This window comes from Gossypium arboreum, chromosome 5 (genome assembly GCF_025698485.1).
Source record: "Gossypium arboreum isolate Shixiya-1 chromosome 5, ASM2569848v2, whole genome shotgun sequence".
Classification (NCBI taxonomy): domain Eukaryota; kingdom Viridiplantae; phylum Streptophyta; class Magnoliopsida; order Malvales; family Malvaceae; genus Gossypium; species Gossypium arboreum.
The window spans coordinates 19407667-19432126 of record NC_069074.1 but is presented as its reverse complement, the minus strand read 5'-3'; the positions used below and the strand labels follow the sequence as shown (position 1 = coordinate 19432126).

At 33.3% G+C, this 24460-nt stretch overlaps 3 protein-coding genes and 1 long non-coding RNA gene across 5 annotated transcripts; 1 reads left to right on the top strand and 3 right to left on the bottom strand.

The window, feature by feature from the left end:
* Positions 1-10150: 10150 nt before the first annotated feature.
* On the top strand, positions 10151-13354 carry LOC108450820 (ergosterol biosynthetic protein 28). Its single transcript, XM_017748594.2, has 3 exons — positions 10151-10405; positions 12328-12534; positions 13154-13354. Exons 1-3 carry the CDS (start codon positions 10291-10293, stop codon positions 13219-13221), a joined length of 390 nt encoding a protein of 129 aa, XP_017604083.1. The 5' UTR covers positions 10151-10290; the 3' UTR covers positions 13222-13354.
* A 10-nt stretch (positions 13355-13364) lies between these two features.
* LOC128293008 (uncharacterized) lies at positions 13365-17054 on the bottom strand. Its single transcript, XR_008283023.1, has 2 exons — positions 16877-17054; positions 13365-13949 (listed from the first exon to the last, which is right to left on the bottom strand). It is a non-coding gene; the product is annotated as an uncharacterized LOC128293008 (long non-coding RNA).
* Positions 17055-17348: 294 nt separating this feature from the next.
* On the bottom strand, positions 17349-19487 carry LOC108451774 (EPIDERMAL PATTERNING FACTOR-like protein 2). The gene is made up of 4 exons (XM_017749448.2): positions 18326-19487; positions 17981-18128; positions 17838-17872; positions 17349-17743 (listed from the first exon to the last, which is right to left on the bottom strand). Exons 2-4 carry the CDS (start codon positions 18087-18089, stop codon positions 17483-17485), a joined length of 405 nt encoding a protein of 134 aa, XP_017604937.1. The 5' UTR covers positions 18090-18128; positions 18326-19487; the 3' UTR covers positions 17349-17482.
* A 396-nt stretch (positions 19488-19883) lies between these two features.
* LOC108450585 (lipid droplet phospholipase 1-like) lies at positions 19884-24358 on the bottom strand. Of its 2 annotated transcripts, XM_053028033.1 has the most exons (11): positions 24084-24358; positions 23677-23929; positions 23517-23584; positions 22952-23022; positions 22433-22702; positions 22115-22275; positions 21960-22015; positions 21722-21774; positions 21505-21637; positions 20404-20501; positions 19884-20305 (listed from the first exon to the last, which is right to left on the bottom strand). In XM_053028033.1, the coding sequence occupies exons 2-11, from the start codon at positions 23748-23750 to the stop codon at positions 20234-20236; spliced, it is 1056 nt and encodes a 351-aa protein (XP_052883993.1). In that variant the 5' UTR covers positions 23751-23929; positions 24084-24358; the 3' UTR covers positions 19884-20233. The 2 variants fall into 2 exon arrangements, with proteins under 2 accessions (XP_052883993.1, XP_017603757.1); XM_017748268.2 differs by having other exon boundaries at positions 23677-24358.
* Positions 24359-24460: the final 102 nt, after the last annotated feature.

The following is a 24460-nucleotide window of genomic DNA, read 5'->3' as shown; positions in this document are numbered from 1 at the left end:
ATAAAATTGTATCATCTTCTTCAAGTTACCAGCAGAACCTTACCTCTCTCCATAGCTGGGGTTTCTTCAACTTTCAAGCTTCATAGTAAGTGATTCCAAGCCCCGTTTTTAATGATCTTTACGTTTTGAAGTCCGTAGCTCGATAAAGCTTATGCTAGCAATAATTTAAGTTAGGAATCAAATTTGGAAAAATACCCATAGGTGAAATTTGTGTATTTTGATGTTTTATGATGGAATATGAGGTTTTAAATTATGTTAGACAACTTGTGCTACTTGGTTTTAAGTGAAAACGAATAAAAAGGCTTAATCGGTAAAAATACCTAATAGTCATAAGTACATGTTAGTGTGTGAATTTGATGTTGCCATAGAAGGAAAAATGATCAGCATGTCATAAAACATAAGAAAATAGGATGAAGTTTAATTTACGAGCCTTGGGGCAAAAGTACAAATATGTGAAAGTTTAGGGCAAAATGTAATTTTTCAAAGTTTGAGTAAAGGGTTGTTTTGATAAATGTTGATATTAAATAAGCTAAATTTGCTATTATAGATCAAGAAGAGCGAAATTCGAGAGTAGATTGGGGAAAAGAAAAGTAAAGGACTAAATTGTAAAGTTTAGTCACATTTTGTATCGAGGTAAGTTTACAGAAATAAATGCAATATTCTTTTATTTTACATTATTATTGTCAATTTACAGCATTTATATATTATGTTATGAAAATATTTAAAGTCGAATTTAAGGTGAAGTGACAGAGGAAAAGTGTTAGAAAGCCGGTTGAACCCTAGGAATGTTAGGATATTAGGGTTGATGTGACGTAATGAAATGAGCCATGTAAGTCCATATTAGAAATATGGCTTTGGAGACAGGATTGAGCCATGTAAGTCCATATTATATATGGCATTGGAGACAGGAATAATTTATGTAAGTCCATGTCAAAGACATGGCATTGGCAAGATATTGATAGACAGAAGCGACCTAGTATCCTTAGTATTCCGAGTGGTTCAACGGGTCAGGATACTGAGTTAAATTACAGTGAATTAACAGCAAAGGAAAAGTAGATTATAGTTATGAAAAGGAAAGGTCGTAAGAAAGAAGGTAAGGAATAAAGAAGAAGATAGAAATTGAGAAGTAAAGAAATTTATGATGTTAGATGATATTATGCATAATTATCCATTATGTTGAATGTTGTGATTTATTTGCTTGTAAGCTTACTAAGCCTAGTGCTTAATCTCTTTATTTTCTTCTTCTTATAGTACTTATCTAGTCACTCGGGATCGAAGGAAATGTGGAGGCCGATCACACTATCAAAGAAATAACTTCAGTATAACTAGACGTTTTGTTTTGGGTATGGCATGTATAGAAACTTAGCTACTTTTGGTATAATATGAATAATGAATGATGTGTAAATACTTGCTAGTGATTAGCTAAGAAAATAGCTGATGATATACATGTTTATTAATATGTATGATTGAATGATGATTATCACATGAAAATTATGAAAAATGTGAAAGTAACCTAAAAACAGATTCAAGTAATGAAATGATGTAACTTTGAAAAATCACTAAAATTGTAGAAACATAGTTTGAAGATGAATAATATATGAAATTAAAGCTTATTATGTATATTTTCTTATGGAATAAGCAAAACAGGTAAAAGTATTATATTTTATGATATATCTGAGTTTTAGTGAAACAGGGTCAGAGCGATTTCTGGATCCCCTGTTTCAACTTTTGAAATTCACCATAAATTGTACAAAACTAATTAGAAGGTATAATTTATATGGTTAGAATGCTTGTTGAATCTAGTTTTGATATAAACAAACGACTTAGTCATATGAATTTTGTACAGGAAGAAAAATGGTTTGTAGTAAGAAGAGGTCAGTGCAGTCGAGTTTTGAAAGAGGGGAAACTTTAACTAATAAACTGTACTAATTGGATAAGTCAAAAATTCTAGAAAAAAATTAGTAGATATATATATATGAGTATAGTTTCATGAAAAATTTACGGATCTTAATTTCGAGTTTTGAAACTCGATAAATGAATTTTTAAGTAACTATGACGCAGAAAAACAGTTTATTCTGAAAATTAAAATAAGTGATTTAGAGTTGTTTAAAAGGTAAGATAAGTTTAGTAACACCTCAAGCTTGACTCCGGTGATGGTTTCGGGCGTGGGGGCGTTACACAAGTTTGAAGATGGCACCTTAGGAAGCTTTGTATGGACGTAAATGCCGCACACCTTTATATTGGACAGAGCTTAAAGAAAGCCGATTCTGGGGTTGATCTAGTTAAAGAAACGGAAGAAAAGTGAAAGTTATCGAAATTGTTTAAAAGCGACTTTGATGCATGTAAGTCGATGCGATTTAAAAGAAAAGAGATCGAATATCAAGTTGGTGACAAAGTTTTTTTGAAAGTATCCCCGTGGAAGAAAGTACTCAGATTTGGCAAGAAAGGCAAACTAAGTCCACGTTTTATTGGACCATTTGAAGTGATTGAGAGAGTCGGACCATTAGCATATCGGTTAGCTTTACCGATTGAGTTAGAGAAGATTCATAATGTATTTCATGTGTCTATGCTACGTCGTTATCGTTCAGATCCGTCACATGTGATTTCTCAAACAGAGGTTGAGATTCACCAGACATGACTTACGGTGAAGAACCCAGAAAGATTCTAGCTCGAGAGGTAAAGCAATTAAGGAACAAAAGTATTGTACTTGTGAAAGTACTATGGAATAGACATGGGGTAGACGAGGCTACATGGGAACCCGAAGAGGCTATGCGAAAACAGTACCCATATCTCTTCACAGGTAAGATTTTCGGGACGAAAATCCCTAAAGGGGGGGAGAAATGTAACATTCCGAAATAGGGCCTAAACGGAACAGTGGTTGCGAAACCACAAATTCAGGGTAAAAAAAAAATTATTATTATTTTGAGGTTCATGGTATGATTACATGATTGTGTGAAAATTTCGTGATAAAATTCTATGCATAAAGTGCTTAAATTGAGGTTAGGGACTAAATCGAATAATTTGTAAAACTTGCATTCTAGAAGTTTTTAGTATGAAATTATTTTGGAATATTAATTAGGAGATCTTAAATGGTAATTTGACCAATTTTAAGTTCATGGACAAAATTAGGACATGGAAGGAATTTTTGAAAGTTTAGTAAGGAGGGGCATTTTGGTCATTTGGTTATTAACATTAATAAAAAGGTAAAAAAGATGATAAAATTGTATCATCTTCTTCAAGTTACCAGCAGAACCTTACCTCTCTCCATAGCTGGGGTTTCTTCAACTTTCAAGCTTCATAGTAAGTGATTCCAAGCCCGCTTTTAATGATCTTTACGTTTTGAAGTCCCTAGCTCGATAAAGCTTATGCTAGCAATAATTTAAGTTAGGAATCAAATTTGGAAAAATACCCATAGGTGAAATTTGTGTATTTTGATGTTTTATGATGGAATATGAGGTTTTAAATTATGTTAGACAACTTGTGCTACTTGGTTTTAAGTGAAAAGGAGTAAAAGGCTTAATCAGTAAAAAACCTAATAGTCATAAGTACATGTTAGTGTGTGAATTTGATGTTGCCATAGAAGGAAAAATGATCAGCATGTCATAAAACATAAGAAAATAGGATGAAGTTTAATTTACGAGCCTTGGGGCAAAAGTGCAAATATGTGAAAGTTTAGGGGCAAAATGTAATTTTGCCAAAGTTTGAGTAAAGGGTTGTTTTGATAAATGTTGATATTAAATAAGCTAAATTTGCTATTATAGATCAAGAAGATCGAAATTGAGAGTAGATCGGGAAAAGAAAAAGTAAAGGACTAAATTGTAAAGTTTAGTCACATTTTGTATCGAGGTAAGTTTACAGTAAATAAATGCAATATTCTTTTATTTTACATTATTATTGTCAATTTCAGCATTTATATATTTATGTTATGAAAATATTTAAAGTCGAATTTAAGGTGAAGTGACGGAGGAAAAGTGTTAGAAAGCCGGTTGAACCCTAGGAATGTTAGGATATTAGGGTTGACGGATGAACGAAATGAGCCATGTAAGTCCATATTAGAAATATGGCTTTGGAGACAGGATTGAGCCATGTAAGTCCATATTATATATGGCATTGGAGACAGGAATAATTCATGTAAGTCCATGTCAAAGACATGGCATTGGCGAGATATTGATAGACAGAACGACCCTAGTATCCTTAGTATTCGAGTGGTTCAACGGGTCAGGATACGAGTTAAATTACAGTGAATTAACAGCAAAGGAAAAGTAGATTATACTTATGAAAAGAAAAGGTCGTAAGAAAGAAGGTAAGGGAATAAAGAAGAAGATAGAAATTGAGAAGTAAAGAAATTTATGATGTTAGATGATATTATGCATAATTATCCATTATGTTGAATGTTGTGATTTATTTGCTTGTAAGCTTACTAAGCCTAGTGCTTAATCTCTTTATTTTCTTCTTCTTATAGTACTTATCTAGCCACTCTGGGATCGAAGGAAACGTCGGAGGCCGATCACACTATCAAAGAAATAACTCAGTATAATTAGACGTTTTGTTTTGTGTATGGCATGTATAGAAACTTAGCCACTTTTGGTATAATATGAACAATGAATGATGTGTAAATACTTGCTAGTGATTAGCTAATAAAATGGCCGATGATATGCATGTTTATTAATATGTATGATTGAATGGTGATTATCACATGAAAATTATGAAAATGTGAAAGTAACCTAAAAACAGATTCAAGTAACAGCAATGACGTAACTTTGAAAAATCACTAAAATTGTATAAACATAGTTTGAAGATGAATAATATATGAAATTAAAGCTTATTATGTCTATTTTCTTATGGAATAAGAAAAATAGGTAAAGGTATTATATTTCATGATATATCTGAGTTTTAATGAAACAGGGTCAGAGCGATTTCTGGAACCCCTGTTTCAAATTTGGAAATTCACCATAAATTGTACAAAACTAATTAGAAGGTATAATTTATATGGTTATAATAATTGTTGAGTCTAGTTTTAAGAGAAACAAACGTCTTAGTGATATGAATTTTGTACAGGAAGAAACATGGTTCGTAGTAACAAGAGGTTAGTGCAGTCGAGTTTTGAAACAGGGGAAACTTTAACTAATAAACTGTACTAATTGGCCAAGTCAAAAATCTATGAAAAAAATTAGTAGATAGATATATGAGTCTAGTTTCAGGAAAAATTTACGGATCTTAATTTCGAGTTTCGGAACTCAAGATATGAATTTTTAGGCGACTACGACGCAGAATGGCAGCACATTCTGAAATGCTTAAATAAACAATTTAAACCTATTTAAGGGATAGAATAAGTTTAGTAATGCCTCGTGCTCGATTCTGGAAACAGTCTCGGGTAAGGAGTGTTACATAACGGATCTTAATTTGGAGTTTCGTAGCTCAAGTTATAAATAATTTAGTGACTATGACTCAAGTAGACAGCTTTGAATGAACTATAAATAATAGTTGAATTATAGAGAATGTTGCATATGAACATGAAATGTATTAAATTGATAATTAAATTTATTTATTTAGATCCAGAAGATTTAAATACGAAGCTAGATCGAGGAAAGGAAAAAGTTCGCGATTAGTAGATTTTTACTGTTTACAAACAAGTATCAAGGTAAGTTCGTGTAACTTGAATTGTATTCTTAAATGCTTGAGATTGTATGTTATTGATGTGAATATGATTTGAGTGTTCATTGTATGAAAATTAATGAAACATTGATATATTTGATAAAATGGGAAGAAATCCGATTGAATGAAAGGAAAATTCGATGGATCTCGAAAAGGAATTGACGGTAAAAGGATCTAGCCGGACGGGTGATCCTATCTGATATAGCCCTCCAAGAATATGTGTAAATGGATTTAGCCGGACGGGTATCGAATTAGGGTCTGAATTTAACCTAGACTGGTAATTCAGATCCAAGCTCATTAGAGTAATTGTCGTTGCAGGGGATTTAGCCTGGACTGGTAATCACGACAATACTCTATGAGTTTATATTGCAGGATTTAGCTTTGGTGGTAATCCTGCCGCAAGGTTGAGGTTCATGAGTGTGCTCTCGAAATGGAAATGTCGCACATGAATATGAATTGACGGACCGAATTGTACACTAAAAGTGTACCTCTGAAAATCCATCGAAATTCCGATAAATTCAACGGGATAAATATGGAAAAATAACAAGGAAATGGAAATCATGGTATTGACGAGCTCATCAATCATGGTATATATATTATTGATACATGGAAATTATTGTACTAACTTGAATGTTGAGTTTGTGCATGTTAGTAATAATGCATTGAATGGATACGTGAATGTTTATTATATTGTATTGAAAATATTAGGTAAGTATAATTCTTGTTACATGAGCTTACTAAGCACAAAGTGCTTACCCGCTTTTTTTTCCTGTTTTATAGTGTTAAGAGCTCGGAGGTCGGATTTGGTGGAGACACATCACTTTATCAACCTCGTGGATTTCGGTATATAAAGAAACTTTATTTTGGAAATCAATGGCATGTATAAGCTAACAAAGTAAATGTTAACGTGAAATGAATGTAAAGTTAGCCATTAGTATGGTTAACAAACCTGGTTATAGATATGTGATGACGTTATCTTATATAAATGCATGAATCTATCATGAAAATATGTTGAATTGATTTGGTTGATGTGGATTGGTCTCGATTTAATATTACAGGGAAGGTTAGATATTTATAAAAGGGATATATTGAATATAAAAAAAAATTAATTCGTAAACTCCGGTAATGCCTCTTAACCTATTTCGACAATGAATACGGGTAGGGGTATTACAGTTATATCCTTCCGCCACTCGTACACGTGTTCGCATCAAATACATTGTTAACCTCTGCATTGACAACATATAAAGTAACGCCTAGACAAGCTACCCACTCCCAACATCTTTTGGTAAGACCACTTGTTCTTCTTAAAGGGAATCACCCACTCGCTATTAAGTATGAACACTCTCCTAGTGTGAACCTCCTAATATAATAAGTAGTCCATTTAGGCAAAATGGCATCATATTGATGAGGTCCCATGGTATACCCCATGAATATCCTTTACGCATTTAGCAAGATTGAATGTTTATTTGGCCACCTCACATCAATGGACAAGAAGACCTTCCCTATAAATATCATGAGGAATGATGAAGAATGGATCAATCTTTTAGCACCCTAAAATTACTCTTTGCAATTGTCTTCTTGACTAGGCTATCCTCTTGACCTCTTTAGGTGAATCGACCTCCATTGCACCACATTTATTTCCTCTAATGTATTGTGTAACATGAATTACTCAATTTCTTACTACCTACATAATATATAATTTAAGTTACCCTACCGCACTATTTATTACGTATGTTATATTGTATTTTGTAATACAATTAACAATATATATTACTCAATTACACGTTTCTTACAACCTTCATAATTTTTCTATAATAACAAAAAATTGTTCTTACACAAAATTATCATAGTACACTATTTATTACATATCTTGTAATATATTATGTAATACAAATTACAACATATATTATTTGAATAATAATTTCATACTATCTATGTAATATTTTATGTACTAACACAAAACTAGTATTTTGTGTCAATAAAAAATTATCTAACGATAATTATCATAGATGTTGCAATGTATTACATAACACACAAATTGCAATATATAAATCAAATTCACTTAGAATATTAATAAGAAAGACATTAACTACTCAAGTTGAAAAGCTATGTAAGAGTATGGCTATTGAAAAGAAGTTTGTGTATGAAAAAGTTTTTCCTCGTTCTCAATACACTTTTAAATATAAATGGATGCATTACGTGTTTTGGAAGATGAAACTTCAAAAAAGAAAAACAATTTATATATATATATTTTTTTTTTTGCCACCAAAATATTCCTAGCCTTGATAAAATGAAAGATGTTTCTAAATTTAAATCCAAATATTAGAACTTGATAGCTTCAATGTAAGTATGAAGAACAAACTATTTATGCACGTTTTTCATCTTTGCTAGCAATATCTTCATATAAATTTTAACATTTTCAACTACCACCTCCATCACAAAGTCCTTAGGGTTATTAATGTGATATGGTTATGCTCATTTTATCTTTGAAAGTTGTGTTATAGTATTTTGGATTTTATTTGTTAAACTACTTTATGATACTTAATGTATTTTTCTATATATATTTTAGACTTAATGCATGACTCGCTATATGATACTTTTCATATACGGTGATGAGATATCTTGCTTTGTTGAAGTATTTTTGTTAAAGTGTCTTTGTGTTGTATGAAATGTTATAAAATATAGATTTGTTATTTGTTTACCTTTTCAAGTTATAGATGATTTTAATGATATGTACATGTGATTTAATATGGATTATGATAATATGAAATTAAATGAAGAAAATCAACTAAGAATAGTCACATTTGTTACACAAGATGAACAAAATAATTATCATGAAATGGAAGAGAAAGAAATTTTTCTCAATATCATACAAAAATTTTAATTTTGAGAAGTTTTTTTTGAGTTTTGTAACACTTTTAAAAGTGTTGAATGAAAATCGTAGCGAGAGCCTTATTATGTGAGTGGTGGTAATAGGTTGGGGTTGGGGACCTGCGCCCACAATTCCTCACCCGTTGATTGTCGTTACGCCTGATAGGAGTTAGGTCTCGTGGCAATTAGTGTTTGGTTTCCATTCTGTCCTGAATCACATCAATTTATATTTATATTGGGGAATTTTTAGGTTGGGGTTTTGGAATGATAATCAATAAGATAATTTATTTCAATGCACTCAAATTCACGTGCTCCTGTATTGATAATGATACTCATACTAATCAAATTAAGACTCAATCGATAATCCAATCTAAATTTTAATTCATCTAAAATAATTTAAATTTAAAACAATTTAATTCAAATTACTCGAACTCAATCACGAATTGTTCCAAAATTAGAATGATTCATAATAAAAATAGATTAAACTCAAAATAATTTCAAAAAGAAAAAAAAAATCAAAACTTAAGCTGAGAGTAAAGACTAAAGAGCGTGTTAAATGAATTTGCTTTTGGATGAAGAGAAAGTGTTTTGGCTTCAAAAACCAAGAGGGAATTGGATTATAAAGGGCGAAATGAACACAAATTTCCTTCACCTAATGGTGAACAAGATAAGGATGAGAAATACAATTTTCGCACTCAAGAATGACGATGGAAAGTTCTTGGATGAAGAAACAGAAATCGAGGAATGCTTCAACGATCACTTCAAAAACATTTTTAACAAGTCAGATAACGTTTTGTTCAATGAAATGAAGTAATTTCTTCAAGAGCTAGAAGTACCAGAAGTGCTTGATAATTTAAAACATCTATTATCCACTGTTTGAGGAAAAAGAAGTAGAGGAGGCATTGATTGAGATTGGCCCTCTTAAGGCTCTTGGGCTTGTTGATAATCCGACTCTTTTTTTTTCAACAAAATTGGAAGATAGTAGGCCTTTTATTGACGGATGCTTGTTTGAACTTCTTAATACAAGAAAGTTGCTAAAAGAAACAAATAAGATGTACGTAGATCTTATCCCGGAAAGGAAGAACCCAGAGGAAGTGAAAATCATTACAAACCCATAAACTTATGCAATGTGGTCTACAAGGTTATAGCCAAAATCATGGTAAGACAGTTTAAACCCATTTTGAATTTCCTTATCCCACCTTTACAAAATGCTTTTCTCGAAGGAAGATAGATTAGCGATAATACCATTTTTTGGGAAGTGAATTTTTGACCAATATATCACAACTTAGGTTCAAATTAATTTATATAATTTAATATAGTCATTTTTAATTTTTGGATTTTTAAAATTTAAAATTTTAATTATGTTAATGATAATTATTAAATTTATAAAGTTAAATTATACTATTTCAAAAATTTTATAAAACATGTATATAATCACATGTGTGATATGACAGTACAGGAATTAAAATTATCAAATTAGAGAATATAAAACTTAATTTAATATTATAATACGAAACTAATAGTAATATTTAACCAGCCATTTATTCAATAATAAAATTTTAAAATTCTGAAGTTTATGTTTTCAAAAAGTAAAAAGATATCCATATAAAAATTTGACCTTATTTATTGGAAACCGAAATTTTAATGGAGGATAAAAATGGGAATATAGAGTCAAACTGAAGTGCTAAAGAAAAGTAAAATATGCTCTTCGACTGGCAGCACTAACACACAGAGAAGGGAAGGGAAGAGAGAAAAACTAAGAAGATGAAGGCTTTGGGATGGTGGTTAATGCTGGTGGGTTCACTTCGATTAGCATCCGTTTGGTTCGGCTTCTTCGATATTTGGGCTCTTCGTCTTGCTGTTTTCTCCAACACCACTAGTATGCTTCCTCTCCGAAGTTTGTTCTTTGGTTGCTTAATTCTTTACCTTAATTATTATTTTTTATATTACAATGGTTCTCGATATATCGGAAAGATCACTTACTCTTTAAAAAACAAATCTTTGATTTTTAAACAGAGGAAATGAGCTTGTATTTCTGATTATAGATACAATGTGTTATTCTCGGTGTGAGTGCTGTGTTGCGTTATGTCTCTTTAATGTTTGAGATCGAAGCTTCAATACCCAGATTAGAAAGTAGGGAAAAAAGAGTAATTTTGGATCCAAAGTTTAGACATTTTGAAGATTGTGATAGGAAACATGTTAGCTTTGTTGCCTTTCTGGGAGCAATGCTTTTGGAAAACTAGTTTTTACGGTGTAATAATTTCTTTGTCTTCTAAAAGCCAGCAAGAAGCATACTGATCTTGGTTAATTGAATGATGCATTGAGTGATGGAGTATTCACTCCATGTTGAGAGATATATAGAGATTGCTTTACATTATAAAAAGATTACTGCTAATTAGCATGCTATTTAGCTTAAATTAGTGGAATATTTTTCCATGTTTAGTTCTAGTAATTAAGATTTGCTAGAGCTCATTGAAATGCTTCAAAATTAACTTTTTTTGTTTAAGTCAAATATCCCAATTTGTTCCCGCCTAATAGTCCGACGAAGCATCTTACTTGAAGTTATATTTTTATACAATAACTTTTTGGATTTTGTTTTGGTTGATGAGAATAAAGAAGGGTAGATGAGAATGCAAGATTCATATTTCTACCTAACCTAAAGTGCCAAAACCAAGAAAGATTCACACTGGTGGATTTTAGATGTAATAGTGCAGCCAAAAAGTAGACAAAACCTAGCTGAAGTTGTCATGTGATAGTGGATAGTGGATACTAAGTATTAATACCATGGTAGATGAGTTTGGTGATCAGACAGTTGATTTTGGGTCCATTGTCCAAGAAAGATATAGGATGTCTGAATTAGGATAAACAAGCAGAAAACGATTTGGTGGAACTGAAATTCTACATGTATTCATTGCATCTTTGAGTATTATAGTTCTTTAAGTGCATGTATAAGCCCATTGCATAACTCAAATGTAGTATGTTGATGACTAAGGGGTCATAGGTGGTTTCCCACATGAAAACAACTTAATTAATGAGGATGTGGATTTTGGTTCTAGTTGAAACAGATGTGAAGAAACTATTATATCACAGGTTTTTGGAGGGAATGGGTTTGGCTTATGAGGCAACTGGCTTGAGTTGAGATCACAAGTCAAGAAAGATACAAAATTTGGATTTTGACTATGTTATCAGAAAAATTAACTACAACTTGAAAATGTCCCCACTCCTTTTATGTATTTGGGTGCATGTTTATGGAATTGTCTTCACACTTGCTTTAGCGAAAGGGATCAAAAGGAAGGGTTACCTAAGTTCTAGTTAATACAATGCACTTACTCGTATACGCTGCATGCATATCATATAGGGCTTGAGCATGATATTTTGTGCATGTAATCCAATGGAGATGCACATTTTTAGGAAAGTTGACAGCTCATTTCATGACGAAAAGTAAAAGTATATGTTTCAAGCAAAATAAACGAGATTAGGAATGAACCCCTGCTTTTTTGCTAATAAGATGCTCTAAAATTCTTTTCCACTATTGAAACCTACATGGAAGTGGAGAGATTGGAACTTGTGATAATATTCCTTTGAGATAACAATATTTGTCAATTCTGGAATTGATATGATTTTTTACATTTTGTTCCAGTGACTGAACTTTCTAATATCCCATTTTGTGTGTTAAATGGCAACTTGATTACTCTTGCAGTTTCAGTTTTCCTTCTGTACCTTTACATATACTTTCCACCTAAGACTGCAATAGGTTTTCCGCTAATTGGTCATCTCCTGTTTGTCCTAATTGATATGCAGTGTCTGAAGTTCATGGGAGGACGTTTGGAGTTTGGACTCTTTTGACTTGTACTCTCTGTTTTCTTTGTGCATTTAACTTGGAAAATAAGCCGCTGTACTTGGTGACGTTTCTGTCATTCATCTATGCCTTTGGTCACTTTTTGACCGAATACCTCTTCTATCAAACAATGGCCCTCTCAAATCTGACGACTGTAGGCATATTTGCAGGTATGTTGCTCATGAGTAGACATGCCATCATATTGAGCTTGTGTTGCTTGTCACTACTTATGCATGAGCTTTAATTCAAGTTGCTGAAACCTTTTTTTGCTCAACTTTTTAGTTTTTTACTGTTTTTATCTTAAGTTTGTTGATTGCATAACTGACCAAGAAAAACAATCAGATTAAAATTTGATAAACGATGATTGTTTAATCAGATTAAAATATTTCACCATATTGGTTAAATTCATATAAAAGCCGCTGTACTTTTGTGAAATTCTTATATAAGCCTCTAACCTTTAATTTGTATCCAATTTAGCTCCTAAATTACCATGTTTTTCTGATTAAGCACTTTAACTAAACCCTTAATTTTCCAACGGTTTTAGTGGTTTTCATGTATAAAAAGGGGTTTCATTAAACAAAAAATAGTACTTTAAGGGCCCAATTGAGTAAAATCGTTGATAAGAGCTTATAGGGGTTCTTTGAGCATTTTAGTCATTTATTTCTTGTAAGTTTTTCGCTCACCAATCACCATGGTCTGGTTTTTTCCTTGGGACATTGATTATCATGCTACTATGTAAAAGTCCCCATGTTTGCCTGTAATAAATGTCTTTTTACACCTCAAAATCAGGGACATCAATTATATGGATGCTATTACAGTGGAATTCACATCAACCGACACATGTCAAGCGTACCTGAAAATGAACTCCTTTGGTTTCAGTTTGTTTAATCTTATCTCAGGCATGGGGATTTATCAGTATCCATTTTACATTCTTGATGAGTACTAACTGATAACATCTGTTTGCAATTAGATTCTGGAGTTACTGTCTAATAGACTCGCAATGAATTGAGAACATACGGTTCTATAGTTTAAAAAAGAGACATGATTTTAAGCTTCCATAGCTTTCTTAACTGATGGTATTTGGAATCTGTAGTTTTCTGAACCCAGTTGTAGGTCCCAGGAGCGTACACTTAGTGGATGATACTGTGAAAAAACTGCCAATAAAATAATGGGTGTTTGTAAGGCCTTCCTTTCCATGTCCTTGTGTTGGCAAAGCTTTACAATCTTTGCATATTTTTGTTGCCTTAGTCAGATGATATTATGTACAGAAGCCATTTCCTTGCATCTTTGTTTGCCTTTCTTTACCATTTCCTTCACACTTCTCAAAACGTGGAAATTGAGCTGCCCTTGTATAGCTTGCTTTGCACAATGGCACTTGAGGCGTCTTCATTCTATACCATTTCTTTCATGGTTTCCTGCACAATGGCTAAAATGCTAAAAGAGTCCCTTCCCCTTTTGTTAGAACACGCTTTATCTTGAAACCTTTATACCTCTGGTTTCTGCTGGTTGATTGCTTTCGATTGGTGAACTCTTGAATTTATTTCCTTAAGTTATCCGAAGCAAAAAGCTCCACCCCAAGCTTAATCTGTCCAAGTAGGATCAAGAATGTTATAAACTGAAACAAAGCCTTTCATTCTTATAAACTTCAAAAGGTCACTGGTATTTGAGCTATTACATTCTTTTGATTCACAAAAATAACAAATGTCGCTCCTAATAAAATGATCAAGTTGGTGTCGTTTAAATTCTAACAGTCTAACCAGCTTTTTTTGTCCAAAAAACAACAGTTTAACTAAATTTGAAAGATTGAAGGTCCAAATAATCAGAAAAAAGGGACCAAAGTGAAACAGAGAAGGTAAACGCTAGGGCGAATAAACTGTCTCCTATTAATCTCTCCATTTAAGGTAAACAAAAGCATTCCATGCAAGTTTCGACACAAGAAGAGACTTGTTGATGCCTCAATATTCATGAATTCTAGATTCAATCTCACTACCACAAAAAACGCAGCTTCCTTCAATAGACAGTCCCATTGAAGTTAGTCTCACCTTAGTAGACAACATGTCAAGAATAGTCATCCAAGTAATAATGGAGTGTTCGGGTATATTCAAAGTATGGCACACTAGTTTATTCCATTTCACTTTCACTTTTCTCCTCCTATTGTACTCCCGATTTAAAAAGCAGATTTTACTCCAACAGTAATATACAAAAACTTCATAAGTTTCCTCCAAATCCAACTTCCATTTACCGAAATTGAAGTCTGCCAAAAGGATACACCCTTTAAAACATAAGCATGTAACCATGATATCCATTAGGATCCTCCACCGGAAAGAATCTCTCTAAGCTTCACTAAACAAGCTTGCTTTCATGTGATCAAGTCCTTCATCCCCAGACCATCCTCAGACATAGGGTGGCAGATCAAACTCCAACTTACTCTTGTTCCCTTTGTTGGATCATAAACTGGAGCAATTTGATTGATTTTTTGAATAACTATTTTAGGGAAAAAGAATTGCGTACACCAACTATTTTGAACATTGAAAATCACCGATTAGAATCTTAGCTAATAGAATCAAAGGCTCCCTGTAAATAAATTTTGACAACACATTTGAGGAGATAAAGTTGTCCTCCTATAGCCCTCTACAAGTTCTTGGGCCATTAAAATATTATCCTTTATGCTTCTTCCTTTCACAAAGGCACTTTAGCTTCTGGAGATCACATCTAATAAGTGCTTTTTAAGCCTTTTAACCAAAATCCTAGTTATACATTTGTAAACAACAGAACAGAAAAAAATTAGCCGAAACTCCCTCATATGACCAAGATTTTCACCTTGGGTACCAATACAATAGTGGTTGTATTAAAAGCAGACATCAGCTTTGAATACTTGAAAAAATATAGCACTCTTTATTCACATTAGCTTTTACAATATGCCAGGCAACTTTGAAAAAATGGGCAGTGTACCATTTTGCTCAAACTCAGCCTCATGGATCTCCACCTAGCAAGATCATAGAAAAATTCTTTGGCACTACTTCCTTTGAGAGAACAACCAGAAACATTCATATCAGGCGAGCCAATAAGTTGTGATTACCATTGGAGATACATACTTAACCCCTTCTCTGTCTGACAAGTCTCATAATTTATCTCTTTAGCCTTAAGACCTTCGAAGTTGCCAAAGAAATTAACAACAAACAACATAGGAATAAAAAAGGTACTGATTAAAAAAATAAAAATAAAATAAAATCCAGACAGAAGCTCATAAACCAGAATGCAAAAGTTGGAAGAAGAAATTATACCCTCTTGAAAAGGCATTGACAACAAAAAATGACTTTGATTAAGGAAAAAACAATAACCCTTGTCGTAACATGGACTTTTGGATTCGCTCATATCCAAGAGAATCCCTACTTTTCACAAGCAGCAGCCACAGACTGATATTTCTCAAGGAAAAATCATTATCCAAAGGGCGTGGTGGATGCCATGGAATATGTATAGCCATAAAAAAAAATGAAGTGAAGTGAGTTGGTTCAAAGTTTATGCAATGAGAACAAAACAACGTGGGGATTGTGTTTTATTCATCTTTGAAGCAAAGGGAATGTCAGCCTCAGCCAACATTTGTTTGATTCATGTCTAATTTATGGGTTTTTACTTCGTTTAGCAATTATCTGCCATGAATACTCTTTAACTTGTGGATGTTCTTTGATTCTATGAAAAACATGACTAAAATCATTTTCTTCCGAAGAAAAATGATGTTAAAACATGTCTTTTATACCAAAACTGAAGATCCCATCCTTAAGATTTTAATCTTCCTAAAGAAGCATGCTATTTGGTTTTTCTCATCAACATGCCTGAAATGCATAACATTCAGTTTGTTTTTATCTTGAGAGGTGTTAAATCAACCTTTATCGCCTTTACTTTTCATTTTTCAACTGAAACCATGAAATCTCCTTTTTGCTAATCACTGGTGGCACTGTCACGTACCGCACAGCTCTACCAGAATCAGAAAAAAAGTGTAGAAACAGAAGAGAACTTTTAACAAGGTTCTTTTTATCTTTTACCTCTCAAGGTTCTACATTTACCATGCAAATCCATGCATAAACATAAATATTTGCTAAGAAACTTATCAAACTCATTTATTAAGCATCTGGGTTGCTTTTTTATGACAAAAAATTTCTAATCACAACATCATCAAGTTTAATCTTAGGTATAGTCACCAGTCACCTTAGTAAGCAATAAAGTAGAAAGAGAAGGGCTGAGGAGACAGATCGCAGCTCTGCAAAAACCAATGAATCAAGAAGATGAAGCCTTCACTTCCTTTACTATTTCTAACTGCAATCTTTTTTTCAGGCCCATATTCAATGCTGCATTTAATGTCTTTTTTTCTCCCCTCTAATCTTTTTTACATGAAAGGAAACAGACAATTCACAAACAATCCACCAACTCTTTATTATTTACAAGTAGGATTCAAGCAGGGGCAGTTCAATTATTTATGTAAGATCAGTTTCAGAGGAAAAGCATGGCCCATACCTTGAAATGCATCTCTTCTATTATTACTATGTTGAAGCCCGTTTTCTCATCAGTACAAAGATATATTTCTGTCTCCTTCATATACAATATCCGACGAAAAACTTTTTTGTTAACTTTAACACCACGTGAAGGTTATCCATTTAACTTAACTTTGTTAATCATGATTAAGATCATGAGTTACGTTGGGGTATTTTTATCACTTCGAGGTGGGGGTGTCTAAAATACAAGAGGAAGAACAGGGTCTAAACCCCTCTAAGCTTACATGTCTTGTAATATACGAAACCAGTAACTGTCTGCATCTTAATTATCTATTTTAAATGATCAATGTCGTCACTTGTCATCAAAATTAACAAATATCTGATCTCATCTCATCACTCGTAAAAAAAAAGGTAATTTTTTAATATTAACAGTCTCGAATTAAGTGTATCTTAATCTGTTGATGTTTTTAACTGTAACTAAAGTAAACAAATAGTAGCGAAAGCTATGATCTTGCATTAGGAGAAGGAACATGAAATAAACGGCAAAATAAAAATGTTACCGTCAACCTCAAACTCAAACAAAATGTAGCTTTACAATGCTGTTTTTTTTTTTTTTTTTTACTTCAAATCAAGGGTTACAAATCAGGTTCCCACACTTGCATTTCCAGCTCATGGGCTTGTAATTTGAGATGTCATCTCCTCTAGAGAAAGATATTGAGAACAATGCAGCTGAGAAATGGCGGTCTCTACGGTTTTTGAATAGTGTTGTGACAGGAACTTGAATTGCTTCACAGTTGGGCCAAGAACTGCACTTTCTCTCACACCTTGGTGGCCTTGACCCTATCAGACTTCTCATCATATATGGCTTATCTTCTTCTTCAATTTCTTTCTGTTCATGCAACATTTATTGAATTCTGTCATTTCTGATTGGATGTTAAGAAAATAAAGACAGAAAATAGAAATGGGATTTTGATTATTGATACCTGAGCTACTTCAAGCAACCTGGAAAGAGACCTTCCTGGAATTACATGAAAGCGAGTGTAAGATGGAGTTAATAAATGGGGTTTTCTTTCTTTTCCTTGTTTCTAAATTTGGAAAGTTTAAACGAGGAAAGAAGAAAGTTTACCTTCAGCAGCCATGAATGTAACTTGGGTCAAGCTTGAAACCAGGAGGAACAGCAAGACAACAAGTAGTCTATTTCTATGGCAGCAAACATAATTGGGAGAGCTGCTCATTTTGTTTTCTTCAAAGAGGGAACGGTGAAAGGTCGAATCCTTAAAAGATGAGAGATATAGGGAGTTGGTATTATAGCAATTTAAAAAAAGAGACCAAAGCAGGGGAAATTAAATATCGTTGGCAGTGTAGAAGGAAACTGAATCTGAATGTTTTTGTTGTAAAGTTTTTTTTTTCCAGTACTTGAATGCCACCTCCACAACTACAATGCATAAGAAAAAAGAAAGTCTGATTTTACCTTGTAAAATCTCTGAATCAAGGGAAGGAACGTGGAAGGCAAAAAAAGAGAACTGCAAATGAAGCCAAAAGGCAAAATTGGGAGAGGACCTCAACCGAAAAGGGTAGGACCTCAGCCTCGTTTCATGAGCCAAAGAAACCAATGTACCTTACCAAATATATATATACATATATCAATGTGAAAACAACTGTAGTAGCAGTAGCAGGGGAGGTAGAAAAGCAAAAAGAATGCACAGCAGAGTCAGCCGAAGGAAAAGACCGAAATTTAAAACAAAAACAGCAAAACTAAAAAGATCACACAAAAACCAAATGATAGAGAGTTTTCTAATTTCTACCCCCAAAAAACAAAAAAGGGTTTATTTCATTTATGTAATGTCAAAACTGGGGAATGACCATGAGGTTATTCCAATGGCTTCCACCCACGTTTTTGTATCTTTCAAAGGGAGGGTCTTGGTTTTGAGGTATTAGCTGGTGAGTTTTGACTAGTTCCACTCCAACACGCCAAATCCAAATCCATACTCTCAATTCCCTGGTATTTGTGTTACTATTATTTTCCCAAGGAGGATACTATTTTTGGGTTTGGTATTTGTAAGGGAATAGATTATGGAGTTTGGCTTGAAAATATATTTTACCTGCAACTGCAAACAAACCTCACGCACGCTTTTGGGAATGATTCACACACAACTACTCCTTAATCTGCTTTGCAAATCCTAACTGCTTCTGCTTGTAGATTTCTCCGCTGCTCCTGCCTACAAGTTTTGTTTAATTTCCGTATCCAGAAATCATAATTGCCTCCGGTTAAGGATCTGCTTATCGATCCTGAATTACCACCACGGACCAATCTCTTTTATAAATTTAATAATATTACTTTAAGCAAACACTTGAACTTCCGGGGATTGTACTCACGAGAATCGAGAAGATTCTAATTGCGTTTTAAATTTCTTTGGTTCTTTTTACTTCTGGGTTCTGATACCTTCTCCATTATTGATAATCAGTGTTACACCAGCATTACGATTTAAGCCATTATATATCTGCAGCAGAAGAATGGCTGCAACGTAAAATGCCAACACAAGGAACAGAGTGTGAGCTGGGCTGGGACCGGCAAGACGCCACACATTGATCTAAGATCACCTAACAACAATCCAACGCCAACTTACGTGGACCTCCTTGCTCTCAACCTTCTCGCTCTTTTGTCCATATATACAGCGTATACTGAAAGACCATTCATATATTTAGAAAATCACATTCGCACACATATCCAAACATCTATTACTTGCCTTTGGAATGAGTGTTTATATGTATTCATATGCTAAATAAAAATTAAATTTGTATTTTTTTTTTAAATATTTATAATCATAGTTTGTGCATTATAATTTTTTTAAAAAAAATTAAAACTACATTGTTATTTATCCCTTCATTTTGTAGCTTTTGTGATTTTTTTTTCCCCATCTTTTAATTTCACACCTTTAACTTAAGCTCTTGATGAATTAATCTATGAGCTACATTTTTTGCCAGAAAATATGTTCTTATCGGCTTTCGAAATCAAATGACAAGATCAGTTGTTGACGAGTACTTCAATAGAAGTAAAGAATTCGGACAACATAGATCTTTGCAACCGCGTCTTCCTTATGACTGAAACGAAGCAGATTTTGTAACAGCTGAACTGAGTAATATTTCCAGAATTAGGCACAGGTTCATAGCAGGTAATCCGTCTTTACAACACAAGTTTTGGGATTTCATCTTCTGTTCTATGTTAATGTTAATGGCCAGTCCCCCCTTTTAAACCTGTAAAAGTAAATTAACCTTCCAAGTTCCACCCTCCAGCCAATATCTCTTCAGAACCCCGAATGCCATTGCATCCAAAAGCCATCGGGTGATTTACGTGTGGTAATAAACAAGTTGGCACCTTTTACAACACAAAATTGTCGATCATGTGTTGGACTACATCAGCTCCATCAGAATTAACCCAATAGTTTTTGACCTGAAGAATATGATGATAAAATAGAATGGAGGGTGACAAGGATTGCAAGCATTAAGTACATCCAAAAAAAATAATGCGTTTGTAAAGAGTAAACTAGCCTGAATGGCAAGATGTGCAAGAAGTCTTTGTCTGCTTCCTTTGAAGTAAACATCAACACGTTCCCAGCTCATTTTTGTTAAAGCTCTGATCATTTCCTCTGCAATTGATAGTTAAAAAAATGAGTGAAAATTGAGTCAATTACGCAGCTTTAAATATGCAATGGATGTGTGATTTTGCCGCTTTCCAGCATAAAAATGAAATCCCAAGCTAAGAAAATTAAACGTAACTACTTGCAAGCAACAGTACTTGGACTCGAATGTAATTCTTGAATACATATATGTGTCTGACACAGGTATATTGAATTTTTCCCAAGATTTTCCATGCATTGGTACAAGTGTCCACAACAGACAAGAAAAATGAAAATTGTGAGCAACATAGCTAGCCTAGCAAGCATTTGTAAAGGTACCCACAACTGCTTTGACTATTTCATCCCCTGCTTTCCTTTACAAAAATGTTTCTATGCCCAATGAACTAACAAACAACCAAAGAACGACATTTAGCAACCATATGTGATCCTTTAAAGAGGAGGAAAGCATCAATTACCCTCAAAAGAATCACTTTCACCATTTAATTATCTTAATCTACGCTACTAGAACGTCCTCAAACATTAGACCATAAGAAAGAAGCCTTCGGGCTGTTTTATTCTAGAGACAATAAACTATTGAATAATCTATGACGAATCGTCATCTTGTTTTCCAACCCGAATCCCGAACAAGTAAACAGGCTGACATATCAAAGGGAAAAAGAAATACTATTACAAGAAAAATTATTCAAATCCAATTGTTCAGTGACTGAAAAAGTAAATGCCATCCTACCACATTAATTACTTCTCTATTCCATATACATTGCTTAGTGGAAAGGAATGCTGTTTCTTTATGCTATCTTTCAATCTCTTCCCATCTACTTGAACTCTCAAGTCTTAATAATTAGAAAAACAAATATAGATATATATATATAATATTACAAATCTGTTCCAGTGAAGAAAAATGTTGCCAACATCCCAAAATAGCTCAGTAAAGGAGGATTAAGAATATATCTAAAAGATTTTAATAGAATGTTATTAGATTAGTAATTTAAAAGATAAAAATTAAGAACCAAACCTTCCATGTCTATCTTCTCAGTTCCATTGATCTGGGCCTCATAAGGGACTACATCAAGAGTAGGAGTCTTTCCTGTCTCCACATTTACAACGTGTGGGTATTTATCACCTCTTGGAAGATGTTTAATCTGGTACTGAGGATGGAAAGAAATTCACATTAACATTACGAGTTATGACAAGTGATAATTCCAAGAAAGAAAAACTACTTCATGGTTTACCTTTGGAAGCTCATCTCGACGCCTTAAGGAAGAGGTACTCCACCCAACAATATCTAAGGAAAGTGTTAAGTTCTTAAACAGTCAAAATAGTGGGGATAAGGATTAAGTCTTTTCCTAACGCCAAAAACATTTAGATCCACTATTTAAATCTTCCTTTAAGAATTAATTAACAGATAGAGCATAACCACAATATCAACTGATATATGTATGTGTGTGTGTACGCAGAATTAAAGGATACGATCAAAACTTGCATTTGCATAAACAACACGACGCTTGAAGGACAGCAAAGCGGATCTGCAGTTTAAAGATAATATACAGCTATAAGTCTGTAATTCAGCTTCAGCGCCCAGTCACACACTGTAAACTAAATATAGGAAGCTTATGAAAACTCACATAAATTTAAGATCTTCACAATCACTGGCCATCTGTAGAAGAAGAGGAGGTTTTCCGTCTTTTCCATCTGTCAAAAACAAATGTTTTCCAGTCCTACCAAGAAACCATGATGTGCGAGTAGCAGCTTTTTCCAGCACATGGGAGCCATGAAACAGTGGAACCTTGATAATGAATAACCACCAAAGAGAATATTACCGACCTCTTAAGGTAAAAAGCACACGCAAACAAACATATATCTATCAATGTCTTATCAATAAAATTGATAAATATGCATGTCATCAGCAAATATCATGCAAAAGAAGCCGGTGAAAGAACAACCTGCTTATGCCACCGAGAACCAAGGTGTGGACTTGCAAGTGTTATGAAATTCACGGGCTCTAGTCCAGCCATTTTACATTTGACGTTCTCTTCAAGCCATGAATCTTCCAATTGATCAGCTCTACTATCTCCCTTTGTTTGAGAACTTTCTTGAGTAAGATCTTGTTCAAAAAGTCGTGCAATGGCATATCTTGCTATAAGGCCACCCAATGAATGACCAACAAAAGAAATCTTCTGAACACTTGGGTGACGGCTTATGACATATTTAACCTGAAAGACACAACAGTATTCTCCTATTGACAACGGCAACCTCAAATCTGATTTCATAATAATGATTAGAAGAAAAAATTAACTGACAATATTACACCAAAGAATTAACACCTATTTCTCAGCTGTAGGCAAGAGTCTTGCAACATGTGAAAAATAATGCCAGTTGCAATTATGGATAGAACACACGACGTTTTCTAACATAAAAGTCTCATGATACATAGAAAAATAAATAAAAGTTTCATAACATACCTCCTCTGCTAATCTGTCGCCCATTACATCCACACCATCAAAGGTAAATATTGAAGAATTGCGCTTACTGCCTGCAACGCGCATGAAGTCAGTAACCATCCGTAATCATTTCATAACCCAAATAATCAATTATTACAATTCACATGCACTCACCCAGTGAATGATTTTATAGAGATGGCCCCTAATTAGGATAGTTATCTATCATCCAGCAAAATCTTAAATATGGAAATAACATAATTTAATCAACCAACAATTTGAATAATGATAATAATAAAATTCGTGAATAAGTTGCTAATTAATAATAAATTACTTTGTACCACAAAGACTTATTAAAGAATAATCATATAATCCCTCCTAGAGAAGCCTTAGAATTTATTGAAGCAGATAAGGAAAGGGGTGTTTTTATTCATCAGAAAAAAAAAAGAATAATCATATAATAGAGCAGAATTAAAAAAAAAAAAAGAGTAAAATGATAACCAAAAAAGTTAAGTCGACCTTAATCACTACTCAGTGTAATCAGAGATTAAAATAAAGAAACAAAAAAGTAAAGTATCAGATAACTTACAATGAACAATAACATCTCCCGGATACTTCTTCAAAAAGTGCTTTGCTGCAAATCTCCAATCTTGTGCACTGCACAGGTATCAATCCAAAAATCAATCAAGCAACTTCAAACAAATAACAATAAAAAGTTAAAAACAAAATTAACCGGGAACTGATTTAACCTGCCAATGAGGCCATTAACCATGATGACGAGATGAGAAGGATCATTGAGCTTCTCCGGGAATCGGACTTCCATATCAACGCCTCCATTCTCATCAGATTCTACTCTCAAGCATCCAAATCTCGCAAAACTCAATGATCTTCTCTCCTTCTTCGTGCTCTTATGACGCAGCTTCTTAATCCCCTTAGTATTATTATTATTGTTCTCGTTTTCAGCGTTGACCTCTTTAGCATCAACTTCCTTCTCTCCCACTTCTTTAGAATTTCCCTCAATTTCCGCCATTGAAGCAAAAAATAAAAAGGTAGCAGCGAAAAACAGAAAACAGAATAAACAAAATAATTTTAGTCGAGAATCCAGAGATTGTGTTAGATTTTGTTGGTGCGAAAGAAAAGGAGGGAATCATATTACTCTGCCAGCCCAAACGGAGATGAGAGCGGTTTTAGAAGTTACGGACTGTCTTTTTTTTTTTTTTTGATTGACTGTTATCTTTTTTTTTTCTTTTTTTTTTTTCTGTTATTTTCATGGCAGACTTGTTCAAACATTGGAGAACTCGTGCAACAAGTGCAGTCCTCCATTTAATTCTCATGTTCTCGATCTTCTAAATTCTCAACCTTCGGAACCTAACGATAGCTGACTTTCCAATCTTACATTAATTATTCATAAATAAAATTTTAACAATACTTGATGAATATATTAGTTAAAATATATACATTTAAATGAAAATAAATTTATAATAAGTGTATGTTTATTTCATTGAAAATAATTTCTGAAAAATAATTTATTTT